This window comes from Gopherus flavomarginatus, chromosome 5 (genome assembly GCF_025201925.1).
Source record: "Gopherus flavomarginatus isolate rGopFla2 chromosome 5, rGopFla2.mat.asm, whole genome shotgun sequence".
NCBI lineage: Eukaryota > Metazoa > Chordata > Testudines > Testudinidae > Gopherus > Gopherus flavomarginatus.
Genome location: NC_066621.1, coordinates 1,944,892 through 1,967,851, shown reverse-complemented (window position 1 = coordinate 1,967,851; position 22,960 = coordinate 1,944,892). Strand labels below are relative to the sequence as shown.

The 22,960-nt window shown below is 54.8% G+C and overlaps 2 protein-coding genes across 2 annotated transcripts; one reads left to right on the top strand and one right to left on the bottom strand.

Annotated features, from left to right (window-relative positions):
• Window positions 1-6,577: 6,577 nt before the first annotated feature.
• Window positions 6,578-9,598, bottom strand: LOC127051187 (uncharacterized). The gene is made up of 2 exons (XM_050953157.1): window positions 7,758-9,598; window positions 6,578-6,662 (listed from the first exon to the last, which is right to left on the bottom strand). Exon 1 carries the CDS (start codon window positions 9,596-9,598, stop codon window positions 8,672-8,674), a length of 927 nt encoding a protein of 308 aa, XP_050809114.1. The 3' UTR covers window positions 6,578-6,662; window positions 7,758-8,671.
• A 663-nt stretch (window positions 9,599-10,261) lies between these two features.
• On the top strand, window positions 10,262-22,957 carry LOC127051186 (RING finger protein 112-like). Its single transcript, XM_050953155.1, has 11 exons — window positions 10,262-10,333; window positions 15,009-15,224; window positions 15,600-15,740; window positions 16,073-16,177; window positions 16,659-16,709; window positions 17,577-17,633; window positions 17,783-17,869; window positions 18,561-18,690; window positions 18,886-19,016; window positions 19,240-19,293; window positions 22,695-22,957. Exons 1-11 carry the CDS (start codon window positions 10,262-10,264, stop codon window positions 22,866-22,868), a joined length of 1,218 nt encoding a protein of 405 aa, XP_050809112.1. The 3' UTR covers window positions 22,869-22,957.
• Window positions 22,958-22,960: the final 3 nt, after the last annotated feature.

The window sequence follows — 22,960 nt, the reverse complement described above, 5'->3', positions numbered from 1 at the left end:
GTCTCTTATCTTCGTTGTGTTTGTTTACTGCTTTTAATTTCGCTATTTTTAGTTTGCTTGTTGCTGCACTGGTGCTCATTGTACCTGCTTTCTTGTGCTGGTGCGCCCTCTGGTGTTTTACTGCCTGAACTGCTGTTCCTCTGCTGCTTTCTCTGTTGCTAAGCAACAGAGTCTTTTTTTTAACTTTTCTAAGTACCTATTTGGATAGAGTGAAAAAAAAAGAAACCCTTTGAATTGCAGATGTGTTTTGCTGGTTTCTGTTGACTCACAACGGGAGTCCTTTTTTTTAACAAAAGACCCTTTTAAACCTTAATCTCCCTGCCTTCAGTGTACTCAGAAGGAAGAGAGAAAGAAAAGAAAACCTGCAGACTTGCTTTAAAAAAATCCCTTTTCTCTGCTTATAAGCAGCTAGCAGAGAAAAAAGAAAAATAATAATCTTACTGGCTTTTGCTTTTAACTCACTGGCTTTTGGATTCTTATCCAAATGCTGCTCACCATGTCATAGTATAATTCCCAATTCTGAACCTTAGCGTCCAAAATATGGGTACTAGCATGAATTCCCCTAAGCTTAATTACCAGCTTGGATCCTGTAGTGCTGCCATCAATCAGGGCTTAGAGTAGAGCGCCTGATACACTCTGGTCCTCCCCAAACCTTCCCTGGGGACCCCCAAGACCCAAATTCCTTGAGTCTCACAACAAAGGGGAATAAACCATTTCCCTTCCCCCTCCTCCCCTCCAGGTGTTCCCTCCCTGGGATCCTGGAGAGATATACAGATTCAAGCTCTGTGAATCTAAACAAAGGGATTCCCCCTACTCCTTTCTTCCTCCCAGATCCTTCCCGCCCTGGGTACACTAGGAGATCACCGTGATTCAAACTCCTTGAATCACCACACAGAGAAATCAGGTGGGTTCCCTCCCCTTTCTCTCCCCCTCCCTTCTCCTTCCCTGTTAAGTACAGATTCAATTCCCTTGAGCCTCAATAAGAGGAAAAAATCAGACAGGTCTTAAAAGCAAAACTTTTAATAAAAGAAAAAAAGAATAAAGAAAATCACTGTAAATTCAAGATGGAATATTACAGGGTCTGTCAGCTTATAGAAACTGGAGAAAAAGCCTCCTCCAGCAGAAAAACAATTTAAAATACTTCCAGCCAAATACACATTTGCAAATAAAGAAAAACAAATAAAAAGACTACATGCCTTTCTACCTTTGTACTTACAAAATTGGAATAGAAGGTTAGAGAGCCTGTAGGTACGTGTGGTCACTCTCAGAGCCCAGAGAGAACAAACCCAAACCCAAAAAACACAAAAAAAGGCTTCCCTCCACTGAGATTTGAAAGTATCTTGTCTTCTGATTGGTCCTCTGGTCAGGTGTTTGGTTCCCTGTTTGTTAACCCTTTACAGGTAAAAGAGACATTAACCCTTAACTATCTGTTTATGACACCCTGTCATATTTGTCCTGATCTCTATATCTTTTCTCTCTGTCTCATTTTTGGTGAGGATGGTGGAGACGCCACCAATCAAGGTTGCCCAACACTTTCCATCCAGACAGTGTTCTGTCTGCTGACAGTGGCCAGTGTCAGGTGCCCCAGAGGGAGTGAATCTAACAGGTAATGATCAAGTGATCGCTCTCGGAGGGACAGTTCTGGGTTTCCACTCATCAGAGGGGCCTACAACTTTTCTGTAGCTCTTCCCACAGGTGGATCCCAGCCATTCCCTCGTGGCCTGTTCATTCACCTCCTTGGCAACCTGCACCCCAGCATCCTGGCTGACATGTCCAGCATCACATCTCTGAGAACCTGCCCATTCAATGGGCTTTCTGGGACTTTTGTCCTGTGCAACACAGACACGCCCAGGCTGGTATATGACACCTCTGACAGACCATTTTCTTGATGTTCCATCAAAGGGGGGCAGAGGTCGTGTGTGGGTGTCATGGCTCCACATAACTGGTGCTGCGCCCTCAGCTTTGGAAGAATTCTCCCATCGGCCCGGCACTGTCTACACCAAAGCTTCACTTGGCTTAACCATGTCACTTGGGGGGAGGATTTTTCACACCGCTGAGCACTGTAGCTGGTTCAACTTAACTTTTGAGTGCAGGCTCGGCCTCAGTCTTTTATTCTCCAGGCAGGGCTGTTCACCACCCCCTGGTCACAACGTCCACTGTTGAGCATTAACTGCTGAATGTCCTGAATACAGACATTGGACTGTAACCTATGGACCATTTCTGAAAGAACTTTTGACAGCTACAACTCATCTCTGCTATGTATCTGAACCTCAAGAATTGAATTCAAGTCTGTCTGTATATTGATCTTTTAAACAACACTCTCTCTCTTTTCTTTTTTAATACATTTTAGTTTAGTTAATAAGAATTGGCTATAGTGTGTATTTTGGGTAAGATCTAAGTTATAATTGGACCCGGGTGTGTGGCTGATTCTTTGGGATTGGAAGAACCTTTTCTTTTATATGATGAAGTAAGATTTTCAGGAATCATCACTATATCTGACAGGTGTGTCTGAACGGAGGCCTGAGGCTGGGCACTTTAAGGAAACTGTGGTGTTTGGACTTCTGAGTAACCAGTGAGATGCTCCAGAAGCTGTTTTGTGCTGGTTGGTAAATCTAAGTATTGAAATAACCACCAGCGTTTGGGGTTGGTCTGCCCCGTTCTGTTTGCAGTTCACCCTGATTGGTGACCTCAGCTGGCTCCCAAAAGCAGCACCGTCACAGTGGCGTAGTCGGCAGGATCCACAGAACCAGGTCAATTAAGCTGTGGGTCAGAACCCCACGCTATCCAAATTTGAAATGTGGGATTGAGAGTTTGGTGGGTTAAAGATCAGTGACCATGAGCCAGAAAGCATCAGCAAAAGCAATGAAACTGCAAACCCTGATGGACAGCCTGCAGTTTGAACACGAGCAAAAACTGGCAGAAATTTGAATGAGAGAGAAGCAAGCCTTGGCCCAGCTGGAGAAAGAGGCTGCTGAGAGAGAAGAAAGAGGCTGCTGAGAGAGAAGAAAAAGCTCGTAAGGGGCATCTGGAGCTGCTGGCTGCTGAGGAAAAAGCTGGACAGAGGCAAGAGGAGCTGGAACAGGAGACTCACAAGAAACTGCCAGACTTCAGCTCCAAGTCAAAGAAGCAAGGGAAGAACAGCAGAAACTGTATCCTCTTGAAAATCCAGTTTCTAACTGTGTTGATCTGTGGTATTACTCTGGGCAGTTTCCTGTGTGTAACCAGTTTTGCTATGGCCAGGGAGAGGGGGAGTCTAACCTGGTGGGTAATAGCAGTGTGTCTCTGAATGGAGTTTCTGAATGTCCGTCTAATGTCTCAGAAGTGAATCTGGGGCTAGATCAAGAGCAGAAAGATCTCATTGGTCAGGAAAATGTTGCTCAGGAGCAGATTAAAGTAGATGGTCTGGTGGAAGCCCTAACTGAGGAAGGAAAGGGGAGATTTGTGATGGGGGATGAATTGGTGGCTAGTGCAGCTTGTAAAAGGGAACCTGAAATGGGTAACTGTGATTTGCTGGAAGTAGCTCAGTGTAGTGAAAAAAGCAGCAGTGTATCTGTGGGGAGTGGCAATGTGCCTGGTAGGGAAAGTCTGGATGAGCCTAGGCAGCCTTGTGAGCCGATGGCTTTGTCTAGTCAGCAGTGTGGGAAGACAAGGATAGTGGAAGATGAGTGTCCCCATCCCTTACCTGTGTCCTGTATGGAGAAATGTGACAGTGAAGGGAATGTGCCTGAAAGACGGGGCACTCGAGTGCAGCAGAGAGGGGTGTGTAAATTGCTCACTAGCAGGGGAAAGTGCAGGGCTTGGGGAGCCCAGAGCGGAGTGCCACTGCAGTCAGTATCCGGCAGGTAAGGGTGAATTTCCCCCATCTGGCCACAGGCCCGGCTCTCCCACACTGTGAGCAGGTGATAGTGGTTCACCCTGGACACCTTGGGTAAACCCGCAGTGTCATAGGCAGATCCCATCTCTCCAAGTGATGGGCTCAGGCTCTCTGCAGACTCAGGCAGTGATGCTGTGTCAGTTACACTTGGTGCAGTTCACACCTCTCCGAGCTGCGGTTTCAGGCTCTCTGTAGACTCAGGCAGACGTTGCTGCTCTGATTGCCCTAAAAGGGGAAGAAGGAGCAGGATACTGGTCAAGCGACCAGTGAACTGGAGCAGTTTCAGACCCAATGGCAGTGAAAAGCTTGAAAAAGGAGATGCTCCTGGAGCCCTCTACAGCTGTCAGCCTCAGAACAAATTCTGGTGACAGCAAGGTCGTTACTAAGAAAACTGCAGTGTGACTCTGCAGCTGTCCCCCAGCCACCCCACCCCAGCATCCGCTCCAGCTCACTGCTGGTTGTACGTCCCCTGAGAAGCATTGCAACAGTGCAGGGCTATTTGAGGGTGTTGTTTGCTATCTTGTTTTGCAGCCAGTATGAATTCTGATAACCTTGTTTCTCGGAAAGAGCAGTTCCCACATTGCTTTCGGTTTCCAGCTGTGTGAAACAGGAAACTAACTCAATGAAAGGTGGAGGGTGTCACGGCCAGTGACTGATATATATCAGTGAAACTGATGTCTCTGGAGCTCTTCATAGTATGATCACTGCCGTCTGGCCTTGGAGCCTGGCATCCACAGCGAAGACATTGAGATGTTGAGAAGTGAGTCGCCCTTAGCAGGGATCAGAGTTAGTACCACACTGTGGATTGGGCCCAGCTTGCACCTCTCTCACAGCTGATGTGTCAGGAGTGGTTCACGCTACATTTGCAGCACATTAAACACAGGGAGAGCCAATTCCCTGGCGTCGCCCTGGGGTTACAGTCTCATGCAGAGCGAGACAGGGAGCCGTGTGGGGCTTCCGGACCCGCTGGAGATAAGCCAGGCTGAGTTGTTAGTCCCTTCCCTGCCCATGCGTCACTGCCAGCGTGTCCCTAAGAAGTGCCAGGTCAGCAGGGCTGCTCTGAGCACCCCACTCTGAGCAAGGATCCTTCATTCCTCGCCCCCCCCACATGGGCCCTTTGGCCGGGGCTGGTGGAAACGCACGTGCTTTAAAGGGCACTGGAAGGGCTAGAGCTGTGCCTCCCCTGGACCTGAACTGTTTGACCAGAGCCCTCGTCACCTCGACAACTTCAGGATCTCATCATTACTTCTCCTGTTGTCAGAAGTGTTGTCAGATGCTACCGGTGTGGTGCTCTGCTCTCTCCTTGTTGGTATCACTCGGCTGCATGTGTGTGTCCCTCTGTGTGCTGCCCCAGCTCTGCGCAGATAGCTGGCACAGCAGACCCAAAGAGAACCCCCAATAACCACAGAGTCTAGTAAGATGCAAAGGCACGTCGGCCAGGTTTATTGTCGAAGAAAAGCACAGGTTCCAGCTCCCCGGCAAACGTAGGCCAAGGTGCTGCTAAGGTGCAGCTAGCTAGTACATATGTGCTCCTTGACAATGGACTCAGCTCAGTCAGTGGCGGGACTTTCCACTGCCCCCTAGTCTGGACCCAGACACCGCCCCAGGGATACTTTCTTATACACAGGTACAAACAAGTTACACATCACTCCTTACGTATTGAGGTGCAACCCCTCTACATAGCCAGGTACAACCCCTCTACCTAGTCAGGTGCCGCCTCTCACCTTGTACATGTTGGTTTGAACAAAACACCTCTATCCATCATGTTACCCTTTTGCCCCTGTCATTGGGATGGGTCAGTCTGTTCCTTGTTATCCGTGTGGAATGTGCAAGGATGTGAATGTTCTGATCTCTAGTGTTCAGGACCTTTTAGGTACGTATCTTCTTGCAGCATCAGCCCTTTCCTTGCCAGCTCCTGTGAGCAGGGCCTGCCTCTGGCTCACAGCTTCACTTTGCTTTCTGTTAGGAAAGTCTTGACCATTACTTTAGCTCAGGCCTCAAGCCTCAAACCAGGCTTCTGATACCAGGGTTTATATCTCAGGGCCTCCTCTTACTACATCTCCATCAGGAGATAACACCCCAGCAGCTGCCTCTTCTCTGAAATGAGGTATTTCTAGAACTGAAACAAAAACCCACAGCAAATATTCAACTCTCCCAGTAACAGTCACCCAGCATCCGGGGCTGAGATGCAGCCACCTTCGGGGTCAGGGCGGGTGGGGTACAGCCACACATAACACCACACCGTGACGGCTCACAACTGTGAACATTTAAATCAATAAAAACTGAGGGAAAATATGCTTCAAAATCCATCAGAATTATAAGTCAAGTAAAAATCAGATTCTGCCAAACTGTGCCAGGACTCTCCATGGTGGCGTTTCCCAACAGACACAGGACAGGGGGTCGACTCATCGTTCTAACACTCACTGTTTTCCACGCGAAGCTGATCCATTTGGGAGGCAAATTTCACAATCTGGAAAAATCCCAGTTTCCAGTCCAAAAACCGCTTGGATGGGAAATTTCTGCCCCACCCCTTCACTGGCTGTTTTGCAGCTCGTCTGAGCTTGGAGCTGGGCAGTGAGGATGGGTGCAAGGTGTTGTGAGTAGCGCCTTGTTTCAGGGTCTCATGTGGGTAGTTCCAGCTTTAGAAGGAGTTTTGGGGTTGTAACAAAATCTCCTTTCCCCAGCTCAATCCCCCATCCACCAGTTCTGAGGGGACAGGCCCTGGGCCAGAGTCCAGGGAATCTGCCCAGGCTCGGTCCATGTGCCCAGTGTCAGGGGCTGTTGGCCCCTCACTGAAACTTAGTGGGGTTTTGGCTGGCCCTGTCCCAGAGGAAAGGGAGAGGATTGAAGAGAAAGTACCAGTGGGGAGAGGTCAAAGCTCCCAGTCAGCCCGATTGACAGGGCGGGCAGGCCAGTGAGGGAGTCAGGAGCCCAGAGGCCCGTTCTCTGTGTGAGCTGGAGCTGCCGGAGCCAGAAGAGGGCAGAGCTAAGGGGAAAGCAGCAGCCTGAGCTGGGGCCGGGCAGAGCCAGGAGCTGGGACAGCGGAGACCAGGGATACAGGGCTGACCTGTGGGAGGAGCTGTGGGGCCAGAGTCAGGATACTGGATGCTGGCCGTGCCCCATGTAACATTGCAGCTGAGCCTGGTGAGTGGCTGGGGAAAGGGTGGGGGGGAGGCTGGGCAAAGGGCCCAGTGCAGGGAGACATCGCCTGACGAGTGGCCTCGCTGGCCATACTCAGAGTGTTAGCCAAATTAGGCTCGTTCTCCCCGGAGCTACCCAATTACTCCAAAGAGAGACACAGAGAGCTTCACTGTTTTATTGAACGATCAGCTGAGCGGGTGTCCCCCTCCACTAATGCCAGAGGAAGGGCACACCGAGACAAGTTTTACATTGTATATTTATAGCATTTTACACGTCATATCAGACCACACTGGTCGGAACATGTTTTTCCTGAGTCATCCTGAGTCAGGGGTCGTGAGTACATAGGTTTATTTACCTGCTGATGTTTACATTCCACGTTGCTTTCCTTGACCATAGTACTAACAGTGTTTACCGACCAGTGCTTGTGACAGCAGGTCATAGTGACAGCAGGTCATAGGCTAGTATTGCATACAAGAAATTTTCAATTCACCCATTTACCTATCTTTAATTCATCGATTTACCCATCAAGAGGACATGAAGCCACCAGGAGGACCAATGCTGGGGAGAAGGGTCCTGCCCCCTAGAGCCTGAGGGCATAGGCACCGAATTTCTGATCTGCCAACGGGTGCTCCACCCATGCCCCACCCCCACCCCACCCCTGCCCCCAACGTCCCAGCCCTGCCTGCTTCTTCCCACCCCTGCTCTGCCACTGCCCCTTCTTCCCGCCCCCTCCTCTGAGCACGCTGGGCCCTCGCTCCCCCCTGCCCCCCAGCACCTCCTAACGCCACGAAACAGCTGATTGGTGGCAGGCAGTAGGTGCTGGGAGGCTGGGGGAGGTGCTGATCGGGGGGGCTGCTGACAGGCAGGAGGCGCTGGGGGGAGGGAGAGGTGTTGATAGGCTGGCTGCCGGCGGGTGCTAAGCACCCACCATTTTTTTCCCTGTGGGTGCTCCATCCCTGGAGCACCCACGGAGCCAGTGCCTGAGGGCATGTGGGCACCGCCAGAGCACGTGTCTGACCTGTGGTGTCACCGCAGAGCAGCCAGGGCAGGGGCAGGAGGCTGGGACATGTGAAGAGCAGCCAGTGACCTTTCCTTACAGCCCCAGAGATGGTTGTTTCTAGTCTCCCTGGGCCCTTTGGGTGGGGCCCCTTGTTCCATTAACTTTCCCCCTTTCCCCTTATTTCCCTTAGCACGGCTGCTGGTTTGCAGAGGTCAGAGGGTCGGGGAAGCTGCCCCGAGCACCCCGGAGTGGGGATCCCTCTCCTGAGCGACCCACAGCCAGACTGGGGTGCAGTCTCCCAGGGACCCGGGGCCCAGACTTGTCAGGGTTAGGAGGGCAGTCCACATGGGGAGTCCTGCAGGGCAGGGAGGCCTCTGGGTAAAGGGAACTGGAGCGAGGACTCGGGTCCGTTCACCGTCCAGTGCTACTGGGCCCTGCAGAACCAAACGGCTCTAGGGAGAGACCCCAAGAGCCCAGCCTGGCTCAGGGCCCCGGGTTACGGAACCAGAGAGTGAAAGCGAAAGTGGGACGGAGCAGGGAGCGGCCAGCCGGGCTCTGTGCAGAGACAGACCCGCAGAGAGCCAGGGAGGCGGAGGGGGAAACCCAGAGACAAACGGAGACATTGAATTAACCTTGGGGTCTGCGCTGGAGTCTGCTCACCGCGGTGAGCTACAGGGGAAGGGGGAGCCCAGGGCTGGGCTGGCAGGGGCTGCGGGTCGGGAGTGAGGGGCACCGGCAGAGCTGGGGGGACAGGGCTGGGCTGGCAGGGGCTGCGGGTCGGGAGTGAGGGGCACCGGCAGAGCTGGGGGGACAGGGCTGGGCTGGCAGGGGCTGCGGGTCGGGAGTGAGGGGCACCGGCAGAGCTGGGGGGGCAGGGCTGGGCTGGCAGGGGCTGTGGGTCGGGAGTGAGGGGCACCGGCAGAGCTGGGGGGACAGGGCTGGGCTGGCAGGGGCTGCGGGTCGGGAGTGAGGGGCACCGGCAGAGCTGGGGGGGCAGGGCTGGGCTGGCAGAGGCTGCGGGTCGGGAGTGAGGGGCACCGGCAGAGCTGGGGGGGCAGGGCTGGGCTGGCAGGGGCTGCGGGTCGGGAGTGAGGGGCACCGGCAGGGCTGGGGGGGGGCAGGGCTGCGATAGCAGGGGCTGCAGGTCGGGAGTGAGGGGCACCGGCAGGGCTGGGTGGGGGGCAGGGCTGGGATAGCAGGGGCTGCGGGTCGGGAGTGAGGGGCACCGGCAGGGCTGGGCTGGCAGGGGCTGAGGGTTGGGAGTGAGGGGCACCGGCAGAGCTGGGGGGGCAGGGCTGGGCTGGCAGGGGCTGCGGGTCGGGAGTGAGGGGCACCGGCAGAGCTGGGGGACAGGGCTGGGCTGGCAGGGGCTGCGGGTCGGGAGTGAGGGGCACCGGCAGAGCTGGGGGAGCAGGGCTGGGCTGGCAGGGGCTGCGGGTCGGGAGTGAGGGGCACCGGCAGAGCTGGGGGGACAGGGCTGGGCTGGCAGGGGCTGCGGGTCGGGAGTGAGGGGCACCGGCAGAGCTGGGGGGGCAGGGCTGGGCTGGCAGGGGCTGCGGGTCGGGAGTGAGGGGCACTAGCATGGTTTGCTCTGGCCAGATGCACTTTGTCCAGGAGCCCCGGTGCCCTGTAAATGGCGGGGGGGGGGGCGGATTCACGATGCCCCAAGGGCGCCCCCCTCTAATAAGAACAGGAGCAACAGCAGCTGGTGTTTCCGAGGCCCCTTGGCCGGCTCGGACAGTCTCACCCCCCAGCTGACCCCACGTCCTGGCGGGTCGGGTGCTTTTAGCAGGCTGAGCTGGGGTGCGGCAGGGAGTGGGGAGCAGCAATGGTTGCATCATTCCCTGAACTCCCGGGCCCCCAGGCAACCCAAAACCCCACTAGCAGAGAGACACTTGCCAGCCCTGCCCCAGAATGGGGGAGTGGTCAGTGCACAGCAGTGAATGGAAACTTACCAGAAAAGTGGTGAAAACTTACAGTGGAACCCAGGAGTCCTGGCTCCCAGCCCCCTGCTCTAGCATGTCAGCCCCGTGTTCCCATGTGCTGGCTCCTGCCCCAGTGAATCTCCTTAGGCCTGCGGGGTCAGAGGGATGGAGCATCTGCTTGGACGTCTTGAACGACCCCGTCTCCATCGAGTGTGGTCACAACTTCTGCCGGGGCGGGGCTGCCTCTCCACTCACTGGAGCGAGGTGTCAGCCCAGGGGCCCTGCTGCCCAGAGTGCCGGGCTCCCTGCTCCAGGGGCAGGATGATCCCAGACACACGCGTCAAAAGCCTGGTGGAGAAAATCACCGAGAACACGCGGGAAGAGCCGGATTCGGTGAGACCAGACAGGCCAGATAAGGGGAAAAGGAGTTTTCTCCTGTCGGGGATGCTGGGCCCAATCCAGCCCCAGGGCAGGGACTGGCTGGCTCAGGGGGACAGGGAATGGGACATGGGGCCTGTCCGTTCTAGGAGGCGCCAGCCCTGATCTGGCCCCAGAGTTGGGACTGGCTGGCTCAGGGGGTGGGGAATGGGACACACAGGCTTAGACTGGTCAGCCAGAAAGGACCATTATGATCATCTAGTCTGACCGCCTGCACATTGCAGGGCACAGAACCTCCTCCACCCACTCCTGTAATGGACCCTGTCATGGTATAATTCCCCACTCTGAACCTTAGCGTCCAAAAGATGGGGTACCAGCATGAATTCCTCTAAGCTCAATTACTAGTTTAGTACTTGTAGCGCTGCCACCAACCAGGAATTCCAGTGCCGGGTACACTCCCAGCCAAATACACATTTGCAAATAAAGAAAACAACCATAAGCCTAACTCGCTTTATCTACCTGGTACTCACTAGTCTGACCTTATAAGAGCCTGTATCAGAGAGACTGGAGAGAAACCTGGTTGCATGTCTGTCTGGTCACTCTCAGAACCCAGAGAGAACAACAGCCAAACACTAACAGCAAACACACAAACTAACAGCACACACACAAACTTCCCTCCCTCAAGATTTGAAAGTCTCCTGTCCCCTGATTGCTCCTCTGCTCAGGTGACAGCCAGGCTCACTGAACTTGTTAACCCTTTATAGGCAAAAGAGACATGAAGTACTTCTGTTCTATTAACCCTTGACTATCTGTTTATGACAAACCCCAAACCTCTGGCTGAGTTACTGACGTCCTCACATCGTGGTTTAACGCAGGGGTGGGCAAACTTTATGGCCGAAGGGCCACATCTGGATGGGGAAATTGCATTCAAGGCCATGAATGTAGGGCTGGGGCAGGGGGTTGGGGGGAGGGAGGGAGTGCGGGGTGTGAGAGGGCTTTAAGGGCCAGGGATTGAGGTGCAGGTCAGGTGTGGAGTGTGGCAGGGGGCTCAGGGCAGAGGGTTGAAGTGCAGGAGGGGTGCGGCAGGGGGTTCAGAGGAGGGGGTTGGGGTGCTTGTGGGGTGTGGCAGTGAGTTGGGGTGCAGGAGGGGTGAAGAAGGGGGTCTCAGGGCAGGGAGTTGGGGTGCAGGAGGAATGCAATATGCAACGGGGGCTCAGGGCAGGATATTGGGGTGTAGGGTGCAGGGGGGGTTCGGGGCACAGGCTCCACCCCGGCACTGCTTATCTTGAACAGCTGTGGGGTGGCAGCAGTGCACAGCAGGGCTAAGGCAGGCTCCCTTCCAGCCCTGGCCCCACAGTGCTCCCAGAAGTGGCCGGCACCACGTCCCTGTGGCCCCTGGGGGAGGGAGGAGCAGAGGACTCCACATGCTGCTCTCACCTGCGGGTATCTCCCCCGAAGCTCCCATTGGCTGTGGTTCCCCGCTCCCGGCCAATGGGAGCTGCGGGGGCGGTGCCTGCAGGCAAGGGCAGCGCGTGGAGCTCTCTGTCCAACTGCTCCCCTAGGGGCCGCAGGGACTTGGTGCCGGCCGCTTCTGGGAGCAGCACAAGGTCAGGGCAGGCAGGGAGCTTGCCTTAGCCCCATGGCGCCATGGGGGTGGCAATCCCGTGGGATGGAGCCAAAGCCTTGATGGGCCAGATCCAGCCCATGGGTCGTAGTTTTCCCACCTCTGGTTTAAAGACTTCAAGTTACAGAGAATCCACCATTTACACCTGTTCAAACTGGCAAGTGACCCGTGCCCCATGCTGCAGGGGAAGGCAAACCCCCCCCCCCCCAGGTCTCTGTCAATCTGAGCAGGGGGAGATTCCTTCCTGACCCCAAATAAGAGGATCAGTTAGACCCTCAGAGCAGCCCTGCCGACCTAGCGCTCCTTAGGGACACCCCTGGGAAAGAATTCTCTGTAGTAACTCCCTGCCCATCCCATCTCCGGCCGTTGGGGATATTTGCTGCTAGCAGTGACAGATTGGCTACATGCCATGGTTGGCAGTCCCATCAGCCCATCCTCCCATAAACTTATCAAGCTCAGCCTTGAAGCCCTGAGAGCTGAGTGGCCGGAGGGCAGCGGCTGCTGGCCGGGAGCCCAGCTCTGAAGGCAGTGCAGAATTAAGGGTGGCAATACTGTGAGTCCCCCTCCAATAAAATTATGACCCCCCCAATTCCCTTTTGGTCAGGACCCCCAATTTGAGAAATGCTGTTTTCCCCATGAAATCTGTGCGGTTTAGGGTAAAAGCACACACAAGATCAGATTACACAGGAGGGAGACCAGATTTCACAATCTGTGACACATTTTTTATGGCCGTGAATTTGGTAGGATCCTGACTTTTACAGATTAATTACAAATCCTTGCTATTGGGCTTGCAATTTCATGTGCCAGATTCTTTAATATTCATGGATGGAGATGATCCAGGCCCCCCAGTTTGGTCCCATTAAGCTGTTTGAATCTGGCTTCCATTTCAGTCAATTCAGGGACATTTTCTACTCCCGTATTCTTGTTCTCAGTAGCCATCTTGCCACAGCTTCTAATTATGCTTATTGAAAACTGAGGCTCTTGGGATACGTTAGGATTCAGTAAAGCCCTGGGAAGTTGCTGATGTGCTGACATGGATTAGGGGACAAAGGCGTAAGCAGGGAGTATTTCTTTGTTTTATAAATAAGTTGCCATATTTTCCCCTTCCCTGTTGCTTGTGAGAATTGATAAGATCTGCAGCTGCATGAGAAATGTAGGTATGAAATGAATGCCCTTCGTGTGAGAGAAGGTAAAAGAAACGTTCTCCATCTCCCTCCCAGCTACATAAACAAGCCCTGGCTCATGGCCCCTTCCTCCCACCCCTGAGAACCGCTGACTAGGAATATTTGTAGCAACAGATTGTTGCTAAGCACTGTATTTTCAAGGTAAAAATGCCGGTATGACATGCGTAATGCTGTGAATAGATAGGGGTGGGTATACTAACACTATGGGTGTTTCTATTACATAATCAGGGTTTTGGGGGCCTTGTAACAGATGTAAGCGTGTACATCCTAACTGAGATAACAGGAGTGTGCTGTGACTAATCCAGGGCTTACTCGACAATTGGGTCGAGGGGAACAAGTATTGCCATAAAGAAGCCTGTACTCATATCCGCCTGCGGGTCAACCTGCTCCTTTCCCTTCTAGGAGAGACCATGCCGGTATTGGCCCATGCAGCTTGTATCCCTTATCTCCACCCCGTCCTCAGTGCTTAGCGGTCCCACGTCTTCTTTCCTTCTTTTCTTTTTCTTTATAAGGCTTAAGAACTTTTTCCTGTTGGTTTTAATTTTTTTTTGCAAGCTCAAATTCTGCTCGGCCTTTGGCAGTTCTCACTTCATCCCTATACGGATTCCTCCCATTTTCCATTCCTCGTAGGCTTTCTGCTTTCTCTTAGTCACCCTTTGAGATCCTCGTTCATCCGGTTTGGTCAGCAGCCCTTCCCTATGGGCTTCTTCCTGGATGCAGACTCCAGAGAGTTCCTGCAACTTTGACAAGCCCCCTCCACATCCAGATCCTTCAGCTTTGCAGGCCAGGTCACTTCCCTGCCTAATTCCCTTCATTTTTTGCAGTTTGAGCCATTTGAAATCCAGGACCCCCAGCTGCAGATCGGTTCTGGTTTATCCTTCCATTCGGTTAAACTGAATTAGCTCCTTCTCATTTCTTCCCACTCCACCTCGTCATTAACACACAATGCTACTCCACCACCTTTGCCTTTTTGTTTTCTTTCCTGTACTCCAGCCGTGGCTGCTTTGCCCCGTGGTTCTGTTCTCCCGACAATGTCTGGTTTCCCGTCCTGCACCCGTAGTTTTACTTCCTCCATTTTATCACTCCTGACATTGCTGTAGAGACTTTGCTCAGATTTCTCACACGGGTGGTACAGTCCTTTTACTGCCAGTATCGGCCACCTGACTGTTAGTGTCAGTGCCCTTGGCACTAATGTTCCTCTTCTGCGTTCTCCCGCCCTCTGTCCTTCCTTTCTCCACTGCTGCGCCCTCTCCCACTGGATTTGCCTCCCACGCAGCGTGAGAATCAGGCCTGGAGATTCCATGAGCATCTCCCTGGGTTCCTAGTTTAACGCCCTTTTTAGCAGTTGTGCCAACCTCCATCCCAGAAGTCTGTCTCCCTCCCCACACAGGTGGCGTCCCTCCCATGGGACCAGTCCTCTGTCTGTGAGCGCCTCCCAGTTGTCGAACATCCCCAAGCCCTCCTTAGCCCCACTGCCTGAGCCACCTGGTGATCATCAGCATCTTGTCTCCCCTTCACTCTCCTCCTCTCACTGAAGATCCCCTGAGCCTCCATTTCTTTAAGGCTCTTCCCCAGCCTGCCGCAGTCTCTCTTGATGTGTTCCAGCAAGAATCTAGGGGTCTTTCCCCTCCAAAGAGTTCTGGCTCTGATCCAGACCCAGGGCAGTGGGACTGGCTGGCTCAGGGGCATGGGAATGAGGCACGGAGCTCTGGTGCACAGGTCTGGCTAGCACAAGGGGGTGGGAATGGGGCATGGGACTCTGATCTCGGGCACAGGCTGGGTTGGGGATTGGGAATGGGGCAAGGGGCTCTGATCACAGGACCATGAGACAGGTTCACTTGGGAGGTGGGGTCCCAGGTCTGATCCTGCTCTCTCCCTGCAGCAAGGACCAGGAGCTCCACTGGAGATGGGGCGCCCGGTGCAGCTGGTGCGTCTGGACGAGGAAGAGAACCTAATCCTGAACGAGGAGGCCCTGAGCTGCTGCCTGGAGCAGGGTGGGGTGGGGGACGCCCCCGTCTGCCTGGTGTCCGTCATCGGGGAGCAGCGCTGGGGCAAATCCTTCCTGCTGAACTACCTGCTGCGCCGGCTCCAGCACCCAGTGAGTGTGAACGGGGGCAGGCGTGAGCTGGGGTGTGAGCGGCCCCATCCTGCCCCATGCTGGGGGGTTTAGAGCCGCACACGTGTCTGTGAACAGCCCATCCAGCACCATGTCCAGGTAGCTCGGGCCATGGCTGGACACTAACTTGTCTGTCTGGCCGTGTGGAACACAGCGCGTCTCTCTGTGTCTAGAGAGCAGTGGGTCTGTTTGTCTATCAGATTACGAGTACACCCCTCAGCATGTGTCCTTCCCGCCCCACACTAGTACAATTAAACCCTGTCCCCTCCCAGGGTTTGCAGCCTGGGGTAGGAGCGGGGACCAGTCACTGACCTCCCCCACCCTGCACTGACCTCCCTCCTGCATGTTCCCTCCCAGCAGGAGGCAAGGGACGGGGCATGGATGGGCCGGGAGGACGAGCCCCTGGAGGGGTTCGAGTGGCGAGTCAGCACCCAAAGAGTCACCAAGGGGGTGTGGGCCTGGAGTCAGCCCTTCTGGGTCCCCACCGAGGGCGGGAAGGTGAGTGGGGGCATGGGGGGTGCACAGGGAAGGGGGAGGAGGCCATGGGGGGGAGAAGGGAAAGGGGAACAGGGTAGAGGGCAGGGAATAAGCAAAACAGGCAGGGATGGACAGACATGGGGAAGGAGGCCCCAGGGGAACCAGTGGAGAGAGAACGGGGGGAATGGAGAAGAGACAGAAGTGGGGAGCTAACACTGGGGGATTTCTAGGGCGGCGAGAATGAGCTGCCAGCTGCCATGGGGGAGGAGCAGGGGCAGCTCCGGGGGCAGAGGGGCCGTGGGTGGCTGGACAAAGCCGGGAGCTGACCTGGGGCTCTCACTCTTGGCCCCCAGGTGGCCGTGCTGCTGGTCGACACCGAGGGCTCCATGGACATTGAACAGAACAAGGAGACGAGCATCAAACTCTCTGCCATGTCCATGCTGCTCAGCTCCCACCAGGTTGGGGGGTTCACTAGGGGGCGCTGTGCTGCAGGGAGTGGGTCAGGGCTCAGCAGGGGGCGCTCTCCCCTGGGGGTCAGGGCTGGCCCCAATGCCCCAGTGCGGCTCTAGGGGGCGCTGTGCTGCAGGGAGCAGGGCTCAGCAGGGGGCGCTCTCCCCTGGTAGCCCCAGGGCTGGCCCCGATGCCCCAGTGCGGCACTAGGGGGCGCTGTGCTGCAGGGAGCAGGGCTCAGCAGGGGGCGCTCTCCCCTGGGGGGTCAGGGCTGGCCCCAATGCCCCAGTGCGGCACTAAGGGGCGCTGTGCTGCAGGGAGCAGGGCTCAGCAGGGGGCGCTCTCCCCTGGGGGTCAGGGCTGGCCCCGATGCCCCAATGTGGCACTAGGGGGCGCTGTGCTCGGGGTGGGTGACGTGGCTGGGAAGTGGCCTGGGGCGGCCGTCGCTGCTCGTTGCTGTAGCTCTGTCCGTCTCCTGATTCTTTGCAGATACTGAACATTGGCCGTCGGGTGAAGGACCCGGATCTCGAATACCTGGAGGTGAGGCCGGGCAGCGCGACACAGAACATGGCCTGGCCAGGTTCTCCCATTCACCCCACAGGTTTATTACCCCTCCCCATGGGTCCTGTGGGGAAACTGAGGCCCAGAGAGAGAAACTGACTCTCCCACAGTCAAATGGGCCTTTGGACTCAGCACTGTCACCGCACAGCCCAGACTGGCTCTCTCTCCCACGTGTCTGGCGTGGGCCACTGAGCCAAAGTTAGGACCCTCCCTTCCCTCCAGCCCGGCTCCACCATCAGTGGGAACCTGCTGGGGCCAGGGCCTGGGGAGGTTGCTCTGCCCCCTGCTCTGCTCTTCTCTTCAGGCTCTTATCCAGCCCCAGCCCCACTGGGTTGAGCCCTGGCAGTCGCGCCCTTAGCGATGTCACTGCCGCCTGCCCTATATGCCATGTCCTGCCCCTGCACCATGCCTCTGGGGGGATTCTCTGTGTGTGAGAGGGGTTGGCTCTGGGAGGGTTTTTTTCTTTCCTCACTGCCCTGGCTCCAGTGCGTAGCAGAAACCTTGTAAATGCAGAGAGACCGTGGCCTGGGGAGAGCTCAGGGAAATGCCGTGTGGCCAAGATTGTTTGCAGTGTGAGCAGAGCCGTGGTTTGAGTCCCTGGGCCGTGCAAAACAGAGTTGGTAGCATCCATCCGCCTGAAGCAATGGTGGTGTGGGGGAGGGTGCGCTTCTCGGGAGCACTGGAGAGAAGAAGCAAGCGCTGGAACTGAACTTTCTTCTCTGTGGCGCGTTGGGTGTAGAGAATGGGTTGTGCACAGACAACATCCCACCCGTGCCAGACCCCCAGGGCCTCCCCCACCATCCCCTTGGCCAGGTGCAGCCTCACACGCTTCTCTCCGCTCCACAGATGTTTCTGCACGTGGCTGAAGTGGTGGGAGAGGCCTATGGACTGGAGCCCGTTCAGGTGAGACACCATCACCTGCCCTGCCCCATGCAGCCCCACATTGCACCCCTCCCCCACTCCCTAGGGCTTGAGGCTTCTCCCCACCTTCTTCCCACTACAGCCTCTCCCCACCCCTTTTAACCCCCACTCCCCTCCTGTCTCCCCTGCAGCACCTAGACCTGCTGGTGCGGGACTGGAGCAGCTCCGAGCTCCTTGGAGCCCAGGGTGGGGATCAGCATCTGAGAGACGTCAGACACGTGAGTATGGGGCTTGGAGGGTGGGGAATGGGACCCAGGGCCTGTCTCCTGTGGAGGGTGCCTGCCCCGATCCGGACCAAGGGCAGGGTCTGTCCGCCTCAGGGAGCTGGGGAATGGGACACGGGGCCTTGCCCCTCTAGGGGGCTGGTAGCCCCACCCTTTATAAAGATTACCTGATAATTCCCATTACAAGACCCCTTTTTAGTTGCTTATAACTTTAACGGTTTGGGCTGAAATATTCCAGGCTTGTTCTCTGCCTCCAGCTGAATTTCTGCTAGTTTTCTCCAGCCATTTCTGAGAACGGAAACACGCTGTTTTGGCCATTTGAAAAGAAAATTCTGATGTTCCTTGTTTTGAATATCTCTAGACACCCCCCACTTCAGAGCAGGGACTTGAAATGTGGCAGGAGGGTTTGGCCTGCTTGTCAGAGAGATGCCAGGGGTTGTTGCCAAGAAAATCCCCCCATTTCTGGCCGAGTAACAAGCCCTTGGATAATTTCATATCTCCCATGGATAATCTTTGCACGTGCTCAGGAGAGACTGGCTGGAGTTTAGCAGAGAAAGTCTCCTTCCAACACCTACCACAGACGAGACAGGGCTGCTCCAGACCCTCTCTGGCTGCCCAGCCGGTCTGGCTGGTGTTAACACAGATGTTCGTGTGTCAATGTAACGATTCCCCCTGGCTCTGGCAGATGCTGGAGGCAACGTCCCCTTGCAAACACCCCAGGGCCCTGGAAGTGCTGAGCAGCAGCAGCACCAGCAGTTACCTGATGCCCTTCCCCGGCAAGCGGATCTCAACTGGCAGCAAGGGAACCCTGAGAGGTAACAGACCCGGGAGAGCGGCTCTGAGCCCCCTGCCATGTGCTGGGCAATGCGACTGGGTCGCTGCTCCTGCCTGCACATGGAGGGCAGTGAGAAGGGGGATCAGAGGAGTGCCCGCACGTGGAAGGTAACGACAAGGGGGATGAGTCAGGCCCTTGATTCCCCGACCATTGTCCATCTCTCTCCGCTTCGCAGACATGGATGAGGATTTCCGGGACAGCCTGAGGGACTATGTCACCACCCTGGTGGGCTCGGCCGCTCAACACATCCGGAGGGACCAGCACGGAGAGCTGCTCACCGGGACACAGCTCGCTGCCAAGATAAAGGTGGGGACCTGCCAGCTGTGCTGCAGGGATCAGGACGGGCTGCTCTCCGCTGGCAGTCCGTGATTAACCCAATACTTATGTGGCATCACTGTGTGGCTGTTCCCCAGCTGCCCCACCCCAGAGGTGGCTGCATCTCAGCACCAGGTGAGCCCTCCCTGTGTTCACAGCCTTTCTAAGTCCCGTGGAGTCTGTGATGTGGTGATTTCTTTTGGTTCCTTTGCAGAATTTATCTGATGTGATGAAGAAACATCGCTTTGGCTTCTCCTCCCCCTGTCAGGTACCATCTCTGCCTCTGACCTGATCATGGGGTGTCTCCCCTCTCCCGTCCATTCCATACCAGTGTAGCACTACACTGGGGTAGCACTGGGAGCTGAGTCCCTCCTGCTGGAGGAGAGTGGGAAAGGGTCTGAGTGAAACCTCTGGTTCTTGGACTGCGAGGTAATCAAAGATTTTCTCTAGAATTGACAGCGGATGGTGATGGAGGGTTTCACCTACGGACACATCTTGAGTCCTGACACCTGTAGCATCAACCAACTCTGCAGATGTTGGCATGCAAATGAGAGCAGTTTATCAGAACTGGCCTGGAAATGGGATTTTTTATTTTTCCTGCGGAAACCGTTGAGCCCCCAAAGCCCCCAAATGTTTCCATTTGGCAATGCTGCCAAGGTGGCTCCTGGGAACTATAGTTCATGCTCCTCACATGCCCCATTCTCCTCTATGGAGCTGGGCGTAGAGAGGAGAATGAGGCAGTCAAACTACATTTCCCACATTGCATCATGGATCCTCATTGTGGTGAAGAGAAGCCTTGGACATTGTGGTCCTGGTGCATCATGGGAAATGAAGTCTGGCCAGGGAGCCCAGCACATACAGCAGAATGAGGCATGTGAACTACATTTCCCATAATGCGACAGCATCTTCTTTCTTGGTGTGTGGACATGGCCCCAGTGAATCATGGGAGACGTGGCCGTGGTGGGGAGAGGTGGCTTTAAAGCCACTATTGTGCTCCCTGATATCCAGGACTAGGGTCCCTGGACCCATTGTGTGTGAAGGGTCCGAGCCTGAGGCCTGGCGGCACTTGCAGATGTAGAGCGCTGTGAGTGAAACCCGCCTTTGGAGAGCATAGTAGGAAAGTGCTGCAGTGCGTCCATACTGACAGCTGCCTGCGCACTGGCGTGGCCACTCGCAGCAGCATTGGGAACGGTGCATTATGGGCAGTTCTCCCAGCATGCAAGTGACTGCAACGTGCTTTTCAAATGGGGGGGTGTGGCAGGGAGTGTGTTGTGTGTATGTAAGGGGAGAGAGAGTGGGGTTTTGGGGTGCTGAGAGTGTGTCAGCATGCTGTCTTGTAAGTTCAGACCCCTCTACCCCCCACCTTTCTTTGAAAGGGCACTTCCACCTCCCTGCACCGATTTCACAACAATGAGAAGAGGGGCCACTCGATTTAAGGACATTATGGGATGTTTCCTGAGATCAATCAGAGCTCTGTTGCAGAGTAGTTGTAGCCCTGCTGGACTCATGCTCTGGGAGGCCACCAAAAGTATCCCACAAGTCTACTTTCTTTCCTCTCTGGCTTGTCACATTTGGTGGGCAGTCCAGTTTTCCCAGGCTGCACCACTAACAAGGGAAGATTGGCTGCAGCTGGGGAGGACACTAGGGAGTCTGGGATACGGGTGGTTGCACTCAGCCCCACATAATGCAGTGTAGATGCTGGAGGTCCAGGCTGGGACTCAGGGTTCAACCAGTCCTAACCTGGGGTTACAAATAAGTGTAGCTGCTCCAGTCCTAGGTTAACAACCCCAGGGGCTGCTAACTCGAGTGCTACTAACTTTGGCCTTACATCGCCGTGTAGACACAACCTGGAACTGGGGTATAGCTGTGTCTGCTTAATTCTCCAGCCTGGGCTGTCTCTCACAAGGCTTTGCTAGTGACAAGCAGCAAACCCCTCCAGGTGCTGTGATCATTCAGCCATCAGCATGTGGAGCCCCACACCCAGCTAGGTTGCATGAATGCTCCCAGAGCCACTCACGAATCACATAGAGAAAGGCATCAGAGCCCTGGCTGGGATGATTTAGTTGGGGATTGGTCCTCCTTTGAGCACAGGGATGGACTAGATACCTCCTGAGGTCCCTTCCAACCCTGATATTCTAGTCTATGATCAGCCAACCTCCCAAGCCCCCAGCCTTGCACCCCAGAGCTGGACCGTTTTGCCTTGGTCAGAAGCCTGACCAATGTAAGTTTATTACATAATCTGCCCCTCCCTCGCTGTGGAGAGGACACACACACCAGCCTTTGTAAACTGAGCTGAGAGTTCCCAAGCACTGAAACACACTGGTTTAGGTAAAATATAAGACAGGTTTATTAACTGCAGGAAGAGAGATTCCAGTGATTATATGTGGTAGGCACAAAAGTCAGGGATAGTTACCAAAGAAAATAAAAGATAAGCTCAGACTTTAAATCTCAGTCCTTATTAGACCACCCAGCATTTGGTCAAGCAGTTTTTCTCACCGCACAGGAGGTTACAGGTGGGTAATAATCCTTAATCCGCTGGCTTCCCCTCAAAGCCTGGGGCCAGTCTCCCCCATTCACGTCTTTGTCCTCCCAGCGCTCTTGTTCCTTCCAGCACAGGTGGGGCAGGAGAGAGGCCAAGTCATGATGCTGCTGTCCCCTATTTTATAGACTCGGTCCATGTGTCTGGAAAGCACCAGCCCAGACGCCCCGGTGGGCTTTGCTGAGTCACAGACCTGAGCAATCCCCCGTCGCATGATGCTTGCGCAGCTCTTACATAACTGTAAATCCCTTGTTTATATTCCTCCCACTGATTAATGGTCATTTAACACCTTCCAGGAGTGGATCCCCTCCTCTGCTGTCACTGGAGAACTGGCAGCAGACAACTCTCAAACTCACAACAGTTTTCAGTAACAATCTTACAGAAAATCTCATGTTAAGTATCCCTCTACTGTTACTCACACCTTCTTGTCAACTGTCTGAAATGGGCCATCCCGATTATCACTGCAAAAGTTTTTTCTCCTGCTGCTAATAGCTCACGTTATTTGATTAAGCCACTTAAAGTTGGTATGGCAACCTCCACCTTTTCATGTTCTCTGTATATATCTATCTTCCTACTGTATATTCCACTCTATACATCCAATGAAGTGGGCTCTAGCCCACAAAAGCTTGTGCCCAAATAAATTGGTTAGTCTCTAAGGTGCCACAAGTACTCCTCGTTCCTCTGCAGTAGCCTCTCCAGAATAGATCCACAGCAGAGACTGTTTTGGAGTCATTGCTCCTCCACTACAAGATTTAACCCAGATTTTGTCCTCCAAAACCTGTCTCTGGAAGGTCAATGAAAGCCCCCAAGTACCACCAGATGTGCAAGAGCAGGTGTCACTGATGTGCTGTCGGGCATCAGCCACAGGCCGAGCTCACCTGGGGCAGGGTTTCCAGAATCCTTGGTGAAAGGAACGTGCACAAGTGCACTGGGTCAGGGAATGGAGCCAACGCTGGGCTGCCGTGAGGGTCGGACTGGAGACTGGCAGTACCAGAAACCCCAAGTGACTGCCACACGGCCTGGCGGCATTGCTCTGTTACCTGAGGCTGCTGCGGTGGAAGCTGCAGCCATGAGTTGGAGACACAGTCCCATAAACTGCAGCTCACTCCAGCCGTGTCCTCTCCGCACAGATGGCCATCACCTTCCACAACCAGGGAGTCATGGACAGAGCCCGCCGCGACCACAATGACTTTCTGAAGAAGTCGGTGAGTGATGGCCGGTGTGGCCCCAGCCAGGGGAACCCCAGAAAAACAGCCTGGTCACCTCTATGGGATTCAGGGTTTGGGGTAGCAGATGGGAGTTAATATGTCTGGTTCCCAGGGTGGCTGCAGAGATAGGAGACTCCAAGCCCAGCACAACAGGGGAGAGGCCTAACTCAGCAATGGAGCGGTGCATT

What these genes read in the sequence shown, in the direction of transcription:
- LOC127051187 (XM_050953157.1), bottom strand. Translation starts at nt 9,598, where the DNA reads ATGCTAGTGCCCCTCACTCCCGACCCGCAGCCCCTGCCAGCCCAGCCC.
- LOC127051186 (XM_050953155.1), top strand. Translation starts at nt 10,262, where the DNA reads ATGATCCCAGACACACGCGTCAAAAGCCTGGTGGAGAAAATCACCGAG. An exon ending in TCCCCACCGAGGGCGGGAAG is followed by an intron (nt 15,741 to 16,072) that starts GTGAGTGGGGGC and finishes CTTGGCCCCCAG; the next exon opens with GTGGCCGTGCTGCTGGTCGA. An exon ending in GCTTCTCCTCCCCCTGTCAG is followed by an intron (nt 19,294 to 22,694) that starts GTACCATCTCTG and finishes CTCTCCGCACAG; the next exon opens with ATGGCCATCACCTTCCACAA.